A 9,505-nucleotide genomic window follows, 5' to 3' on the forward strand; every position below is an offset into this window, starting at 1 on the left:
CTAAGGTAGGCTCCCACTACATTACCTTACTGATGAGTCCAGTAGTGGAAGCCGGGACGAAACGCCAACTCGTGATATTCTTCACAATCTCAGCTTCTCTGAGTTTAAATTATTAATTTATTATTAAATTTTAATATATGTCTTCCAACATATTATTAAGATCTAATAAGATGCTATAGGCATCAAAAAGTGGTTAAATTGATTCTCAATTTAACTAAAGTGATATTACTGCGGTAGTGAATATGTATGCGTCAATGCTGAAAATCCATCAGCGTCGCGGGGGGACTACATACGCAGTATATAAATTTCACACAATATAATAAACATTAACATCTTGTTCTCAAGACTCGATTAGGCTTTACACTTTACACTTTCCTCGATTTTTAAATCATACGAGTCAATTATTATTATCTTTCATTATATTTATTTTTCTAGTTACATTTTTTTTAATAGTATAGAATTAAATTTACATTTTTTAGTTTTATGTTCTTACGAGATAGAGAAGTGTAAAAGTAATGAATTTTAAGGAGCTTTTGGCAATATCTTTTATTTTCCTTTTTTATAAACAAAATTTTTTAGATAACCATACATAAAATGCTGTGATACTATCCTTAAAAATTACACAAGTTATGAAACTAAAATAACAAAAACGACATTTGATTCTATTAAGAATTTTTTGTAGATATTATAGTTAATTAGTCAATAATTTTTCGTCAAGTTGAAAAATAATATTTCTCTTTTCGTAGCAAATTTAATTTTTTGAGTTTTGCCATTTTTGAAGAATTAGAGCAACGTACATATATAAATCGTAATCGATATAGAAAGAACTGAAATCAGCTGAGCGAATCAAATATGTATATCGCTAAGAGCATAAACCGACATTGATTAATTAAATTAAGTTGATTAATAAAAGTTAAAAAAAAACACTTAACTTTTGATAAGACAATTCAAAAACAATGGATAAATTTAGACCAAGAAAAAATTTCAAAGTGTATTCTCCGGATGTGTACTTCAAATCCGTTTGACATCAAACAAAATTTAGCCCGATCCTTTTAGGCAACTTTTCGACATGTTCGTTGTTGTACACGTAATTGCGATCACGACCGGTACACCGCCCATTATTACTATTATATAGTCGGCCCCTTTTCCTGGGGCTCTCATTACACCGGTCGTTAGGCCTCTTTTCTCAGGCTAATGACACCGCCACAAAGTGACGTTTGACTCTTGCCTCGCGCGTCACAGCGATTGTCACTCGCAATGACCGGTAAATGCGTACGATATATATCTTTTTCTATGAGTCACGTTCCAGTCACGTTTGACTAACTGACTGGATTAGCGAGTTGCGAAAAAATTGTTTGTCCACGGCATTTATCGCCGCGCCTGGTGCTCCGCGCTTTTTTAACGAGAGAGCTGCGTCGCGGCGAAACCGAAAGAAAAGGCGTTAATATCCCGTGTAATGGTCGGACGAACGTTACGTACCGTCGTCGTTGAGAGCGAGAAAGAAAACCGAGAAACGGCGTGAACGTGACGTGACTACGCAACGACGACGACTCCGAGGGCTGCGGAGTCGTGCGCGACGACTAAGTCGCCATTATCTCGACCGGACCATTAAATACAGAGACAGAGCGCTGCACGGACAAACTCTGCTCGCACGATTCACGGATCAACGACTCCGACGTGCTGTGGCGAAACGCTTTTCGCACGGCCGCGAGAAGCCTATACGACGGCAAACGCGATTGTTCCGCGTTTGTACCGCCGAATTTTCAGACCGCGCGCTGAAGAAGCACGTGCACGTCCACGTGACGCGTTGTGTATTAAACAAATTGAATTTATTTCGGTATAGCGGTTTCGACTGCAGGGGTTTGAATCAACTCCAAATCAGCTCTATAAAGCTGGCAGGACCAAATGAACAGAATCAAATCGGACCTATTGGAAATTTTAGTACTAATTTTGTACTAATTTGTACCACCAATAAAAATTTTGTACCATGTGCCGTTTTGAAAAAAAAAACGTGGCGCTGCTAGCTTAATATTAAGCCAGCAAGACCAATAAAAAAAAATAAATAAATAAGGAAATAAATAGGATCGAATTTGTACTAATTTGTACCACCAAAAGAAATTTTATATTATGCGTCATTTCCAAGAAAACAGTGGCGTTGCTAGTTTAATATTTAAGCTAGCAAGACCATAAAAAAAAACAACGCAAGGGCAAAAATGAACAAAACTGAATTGTACTAATTGATTTGTACTAATTTGCATCATTGAAAATAAGTTAATATTTCACACAAAACCTATGTGAATCTGCGGCACTCGACTTCAAGAAAAAAAATTTTTAATGAGCATTAAATTAAGTCAAGCATTTTTGTAAGTCAAATGTCAGGTTTCACATAGGTGGCCTAATGATGGCTAGGAGATTAAAAATAATTATACAGTTTACATATCCGATACATATTGTACAACATGGATAGAATATAATGATTTGGAGAAAAAAGAAAAAATATATTAAAGAAAATGCAGAAATAACTGCAGCGTTATTAATATATTATAAAGAATATCTTGTTTCAGGTTTTATGTTTATGTTTTTGTTTATCTTTTGTTAAACAATTTTTTTTTTCTTACTTTATATGACTTGTAATAATTTTATAACATTTATAATATAATTTGTATCGAATATGTAAACTGTATAATTATTTTTAATCTCCTAGCCATCATTAGACCACCTATGTAAAATCTGACATTTGATTTGACTTACAAAAATGCTTGACTTAATTTAATGCTCATTAAAAATTTTTTTTCTTGAAGTCGAGTGCCGCAGATTCACATAGGTTTTGTGTGAAATATTAACTTATTTTTAATGATACAAATTAGTACAAATCAATTAGTACAATTCAGTTTTATTCATTTTTACCCTTGCGTTGTTTTTTTTTATGGTCCTGCTAGCTTAAATATTAAACTAGCAGCGCCACTGTTTTCTCGGAAATGACGCATAAATATAAAATTTCTTTTGGTGGTACGAATTAGTACAAAATTAGTACTAAAATTTCCAATAGGTCCGATTTTGATTCTACTCATTTGGTCCTGCCAGCTTTATAGAGCTCTCCAAATCGATCCAACACGATTTCATAACGGACACATTTTCGGCTAATTGTTTCTTGCGGGGTGATCACTATATGGGTCACGGTAACTACCGGGGTTGACATTGGCAGATCACGAGACACAACGAATGTCATGGATTGTGGGTAGCATACACTTTGGATGTGTCCATTGTCAGCGTTGAAAATCTATAGTTTACGCTATACGTCAGGCTTGACAAAAAGACTAATGTTTTTATTTTAAGAATAAAAATTATGTTTCTTTCTAAACATGTTTTCAATGATTCGAATACGCTTGGTATGGTATTATAGAAAAACATATTTTTGAAACATGGATTAAGTATGGTCTAAATTATTTAAAACATGTTTTAAACATGTTTTTTACCTACCTACACTGTGTATTATTGTACATTGTAGGCTTTAAACATCACAAAATTTTAGAACGGCCTTTAAGTCACGCAAGTATCGTTATCGATCTTTGCATAGAAGGTATACTTGATAGACAGAAGTCGAGTAAGGATAGAACAACAGAGTTGCCATAAATTTCTCTCATACTAAAATTCAATAACTCATTCGACTGTTGACCGCTGTAAGCATCGCGTTTTTAGCGACTATATTGGACATCTTGATGTATTATTTTAATTAATTAATTTTAAGTTTCATGGCTGTGCGGAATCTATCTTTGATTCGTTGCCACATGGCTTGTCACCCTTGTGTCAAATTAAATGAAGATAGAAGGATTTGCCATTTTCTCGTTTAGCCATGGAGGATCCTATATTTCATTGTGTCAGATTACTGAAGACGGCTCGAATGTAAACCGAAACGTCTGATTTATTGGAAGAAAAATATTTTAATAAATTTTGGATCGACTTACCGTGAGATAAACTCTCATTATAGTCCGTTTCTTTGTTTTTAATTTTGACATTCTCGAGAGTTCACGTTAAGATTGAAATTCTACAATTATGATGATTTCCCTGACACACAGTTTCAATTTTTCCCACCTTTATATAATTATAATTTTGTCTTATATAATTTTAATTTTGTGACAATTCCAAAATAAGGGCATAAAGAAAAACTTGAACAGTAAGACGAAAGTAATAAAAGAAATCAGCATGTTGGATTCGTTTATATTGCTTATACATTTTACTGCTGAAGTTTTTGTGTCATGGCCTTAACAGTGACCCGCAGACCCGCATGCTATCGCGAACGTGTTAATGAAGTCACATACATGCCACTGTAAATTTTTGATTTCACGAGTTTATGGCACTCCGAGTTAATCGACCTTGAATCGATTCAAACTCGGCAGTCGAAAACGCTATTAAATACATGCGATTGTAGTTTAAACATCCGACATCCTGCCAATCCAAGTGTAGAAAAAGTGATTCCAATATGTGTAAAAAAAAAATAACACACTACACTGCATACAGAATTTACGCATTTAAACGTGTATAGTGTAGTATATAGTGTGTATGCCATTTTTACACGGAAAATCAAATAATAACACGTGAACATCGAAGTCACTTTTTAAAAACCGCAGGTATCTCGCGACGCGTGTCACGTCACGTGCGTCTCACGCCACGTGGTCGCGTCACCTCGAAATCTAGTCTGATGGTGATTTTCCTCGTACAACGGTCGATGGCACTACGATTTCCGACGCGTTAATGAACATTTTCGCGAGGCGACCGAAACCCGATATGTGACCGAAGCGTGGAACGCCGAGCGTTGCGTCGCGTCGCGACGTCAATCGAGATCACGCATTCGCGCGTGTGCACGGTGAAACTCGAGAAGTCGTCTGGATTCGTCGATGACATCGGATCGTGTTACGAGAGGTGCGAAACGCGCTGCAGTCGTCGGAGTAACGGGAGCGCAATCGAGCGCGACAGCTTAAGCACTCTGACAGGAAAGAAATCACCCCGCGCCTGCGGTGTGCTTACTCTATCGCGGCAAAGAGGACAGAGAGAGAGAGAGTGGCGCGTCAGAAACGCGGCCCGCGATCAAGGAGGAGCAGGTTAAACAGGGTTAACAACGATGTAAATTACAGACGTAAATCAGACTGTCGCGCGCGCGACACGACGGCGCCGCCGGTCCGCGCCGGCGCGTCGCGTCGCGTCGCGACGCGGCGCGGGGCTACGTTAAGTATGCAACGTGCTGTAAAATAGACGGAAGGCACCGCCGCCGGCGGTTTTCTCTCGGAGAAAAAAGGAGCCCGACGATGACACCGGAGAAGCGGCCATTTCGCGGAACGAATGAGAGAGAGAGAGAGAGAGAAATCAAACCCTATCGACACGTCGCGATCTTTCGACGTCTGACTGTCCGACCCCGGCGGAATGGAAGCGACGCCCAGAGATACGATCGCAGTTCGCAACCGCGAAATATATATCACCGTCTCGTGTCGTCGACACCGTTATCGGCCGCATTCCGGCGGGGAGGCACCCCGCTTCGGCGCGCATTCAGCCTAATTTATTCGGCCTGAGAATTTACATCGATTAAATCCGATAGCTATTTAATGGTTACACAATTGCGGTTCACGCAGTTTATCCCCGTCGAAAATGCCATCGCCAATAACCGGGGGGTTGGGGCGTGCAAATAAACAACGTTACCGTTGTTGTTATTATTATTATTATTATGTTATGGATAATCGCTACTCACCGGATGCCTGGCAGCGGCGGCGGCCACGGCGGCTGCGTTGATTCCGGCGCTGGGATACATCCTTCCTGCGTGGTTTCCCGCTCGATGCGTGCGATATCTATACGTCGTATCTCGCGCGCACTGACTCCGCCGAGAGACGCGATTCGGGAACTCTTCTCAATGAAGACGCGTCATGTCACACGCGGCACACTTATTCCGACTTAGGGTAATAACTCCTCCTTCAAGAAGAGCAATAACAACAACAAACGGCACAACAACAACAACCGCGTTAACAGAGAAGCGACGATTTTTTTTTTTTTTTCTTTTTCCTTGGAGAAAGGCTGATTTTTTCGGGCACGTTTGAAATGAAACCTACGGCCGCTACGAGGACGATGATCTACGGCACTCTCGGCGATGACGTGTCGTCTCGCGACGACGTGCTACGTTCCGGCGCGACGCGTACACGAGCGTGATTCGCAACACCCCGTTTCCCCGCCGAAAATCCATCGGCGGTCGCCACCAATCCATCCGTCACTACCGTCTCATCGGGCGCGCAGGGAGACCAGCCGCTTAAACGTGTTACGCACACCCTCCTCCCCCCCCCTTCTACACTCGCGCGGGCAGTGGTCGGTAGCGGCCTCTCTCCTTCCCTCTCGCGGCTCGCCGGGTCAGGTGAGGCTGGTCGTCGCCGCGTTCATTCGGAGTCACGCACAGCGCCGCGCACGAGCCGACGGGACGAGAGACGAGCGAGGAGGCAACTCGATCTCCTCGATCGGCGGCCGTGTCTTTTCTTTGTGCTCTGCAAATCTGCAGAGACAGAGACGCGCGGCTTAAACCTTTTTTTTTTTCTTTTTTTCCTTTTATTTCTTCGGTCGGTAAAGAAGGAGAAAACTACCTACGTCACCGCGCCGGAGAAACCCTGGCCCGAAAAATTTCCTCACTTCCCTCTACAGCATACACACGTTTATCTTCCGATCTATTTACTCCACTCCCCGCTTCTTCTTCCTCGCCGCTCTTCTCGATGGCGGCGTCGTCGAGCGTCGTGAGCAACACTGATGCGCGTCACATGCGCTGGCACACTGCACACCACTCCGTTGTTTACCCGAGCGCGAACGTAAAAGATGCGCGCGCGCGTACGACCGCGGTCGAGATTGAAATATCACCGCGAAAATGCGGAGGAAACACGCTGGAGGATCGCGGAACACGATCGATGTGTGTCACTTAACATACAGAAGTTCTCGCGAGAAATCCTGGCGGGCGTTAAAGCGGCGCGAGTCAGAGTGACGCGGACGAACCTATCCCCACAGCGGCTACGGAGCGACTGACGGATAGACCGATGGAGGGGGAGCGCGTTCTCCCCTCCCGGCGCAACGTACTATCTCTCTCTCTCTCTCTCTCTTCGCCCCTTGCAACGTTTCGCCCACAATCCACGACTCTCTCCCACTTCTTCGCTGCCTACGTCGCCCGCCGCGCTGCCCCTCCGCCTGTCGGGCCCGCTACTTCGCGTTTAAAGCCGCCAAGCATCCCCCTCGAATGTCTCTCGTCTCCTCTACGCTCGTATTAACCGGCGCGATAGCTCCTTCGCAATTAAGTCGCGTTACGTAAGGATCTCGAAAAGGCGAGCACGAAAATCACGGCTCGTTAAAACGTTGCTCTACGCGTCTCCCCCCCTTTCTCTCTCACTCTTTCACCTCTACTATTCTTTCTTATGTGTATGGTCGATTTATCGTGCTCCTTTCCAACGAGGAATGTTTTCATCGTGATTTTCGATCGTCCATGCGCGTCTTTACGATCGCCTTTACGCGTCGCTCGTCAGCGATGAATGGCAATTCCGGCGGAATGGAATTGTATCGTCATTACAACGGCCTGGCGTCCCGATTTTCTCGTTTTGCCGACCGACGACATCGCGCGGCGGCACTTTGACTTTACAACGATATTGCGAAACTCGTCGCGCTCCCAATTCGTTCCTTCCGCGAGCATACGTATAAGGTGACTCGACGCTCTTTTTCTTCTTACTCATCGACGCTTTATCGACATCGATTACCGGCCGTTCGTTTTTTTTTTCTTCTTTTTTTTTTTTACTGTTGTTCCATGAAGGTATTATCGCCGCGACAATGACGGAACCACGTGCAAATAATAATAGGCTTGTCGCGTTGGTGGAAATTCCCAAAAACGATAGCACGCAAAAATAGTACGTATATATGTATATGTATATGTACGAACGTTGAAGGAAGAGAGAAAGCGAAGATGTGGAAAAAGTGCAAACGAACAGATCTAATATGCGCATACGATCGCCTTTCGTACAGTCGAAGCGATTCGGCGTCGATCGATCTCACGAGAGACGGTGATTAATAAAAACTCGTAGCGTCGTTATCCCTGACGCTGGTAAGTACTCCACTACGAGTAGTTGGCCGTGCTCCGACTACGAGGTTGGATTTTCGCGAATTCTCGTAAGCGGAGGAACGCCCGGATCCATCGGAGTACCGAAAAGTTCTCGGTCGCGAACGGACGGATACGCGCGGCGCGGTATAAAACGAGGATGGACAGAGAGGCGAGAGAGAGAGAGAGAGAGAGAGAGAGAGAGAGAGAGGCGCGGCATGCCGAGCATACGCGCGTCGGTATTAGTCGTTCCTCCGGGTTCGCTACGGCGTGTGCAAACAAATCGAAAGTTTTTCGCAAAATGGCCGTCACCGGGCTGACACGGATGTCCGCGTAAACTCCCTTTCGCCCCTCCCGATCCCTCCCCCCCTCCGTCGCGCTTTTCCCCGCGTCTCGTTTCCCCGCTTGTCGACCGGCTGCCTCTCTCGCCACTCGTGATTTCCCTCACTTCCCACACTACCACAAATATGGCGCCTCCACCCGTTTTCCCAACCCCTATACAACGTAGCTCCGCATAAAGCGACAGAGCGAGAGAGAGAGAGAGAGAGGGGAGGGAGGATAGGTTCGCGAGCGCGCACACGTACGCGATATAACCGGAATATATATGTATGTCCTCCTCGTGTACGTGTGTGTACCCGGGCACGAGTGTGTAGCGAGTACCATCCTGTACGCGCGATTGTGTGTGCTAAGGGGGTGCCCCTATGTGAATATCGCGCGGCACACAGTCCCAAGCAGTTTCCTACTTGATTGCCGCTATCGTCCGCTCGCCTCGTAAAGGCGCTGACTCCGCGCGGACTGTGCCGTCGTGATCGCAACCTCGACCAATCGGCGCCGCTCTAGCCGACCCTTGGCCAATCGCGTCACCGTCTGACGCGGCCGATCGACTCGACGGCGGCAAAGAGTCGAATGAAAACGCGACCTCGGCCAATGGCACGGCGACTTTTTCAAATGACGCGCATACGTGGCGTCCGCGCGGATTGTTCGCTCACTCTCTGTCCTCCCCGAGCCTCTACAAGAGAACGTACCTATACTGAATAAAGGTGCTACGCGAAGCCGCAGCGAAACATGAAAAATAGGGGGCCACACGAGGAAAAACACGGAGCTGAGGGAGGAAGGAGGAGATGGAGGGCGCTGTAGGATGGATCCTACGAACCGAGACACCGAAGGCTGGGTGCAGTCGGGGTTGCGTGGGATGAGTCGGGAAAGGAGGCCGGGACGACTAGAGTATAGAGGCCGAGGATGAGAATGGAAAAGTAACATAACGAAACGTCGATCCCATTACCTGGAGCTCTTTCTCTCCCTCTCTCTAGCCCTATCGCGCCATACGCTTCGCCGTTGCTACACGCCTCACCGCGCCGCGCCGTGCAACCATCCCCGCTTTCGACCCTTAATCCAAAGGAGGATTAG

At 45.0% G+C, this 9,505-nt stretch overlaps 1 protein-coding gene across 3 annotated transcripts in view; it reads right to left on the minus strand.

Moving 5' to 3' along the window:
• Positions 1–7,009, minus strand: part of LOC108773689 (protein groucho-1) — an 85,443-nt gene extending 78,434 nt beyond the window's left edge. For all 3 annotated transcript variants that reach the window (XM_018539585.1, XM_018539586.1, XM_018539584.1), the window contains exon 1: positions 5,741–7,009. In XM_018539585.1, coding sequence (XP_018395087.1) covers positions 5,741–5,800 — 60 coding nt within the window. In that variant the 5' untranslated portion in view covers positions 5,801–7,009. The remainder of the gene's footprint in view (positions 1–5,740) is intronic.
• Positions 7,010–9,505: the final 2,496 nt, after the last annotated feature.

The sequence above is a fragment of the Cyphomyrmex costatus genome, unplaced genomic scaffold (assembly GCF_001594065.2).
Source record: "Cyphomyrmex costatus isolate MS0001 unplaced genomic scaffold, Ccosl1.0 scaffold216, whole genome shotgun sequence".
NCBI classification, from domain to species: domain Eukaryota; kingdom Metazoa; phylum Arthropoda; class Insecta; order Hymenoptera; family Formicidae; genus Cyphomyrmex; species Cyphomyrmex costatus.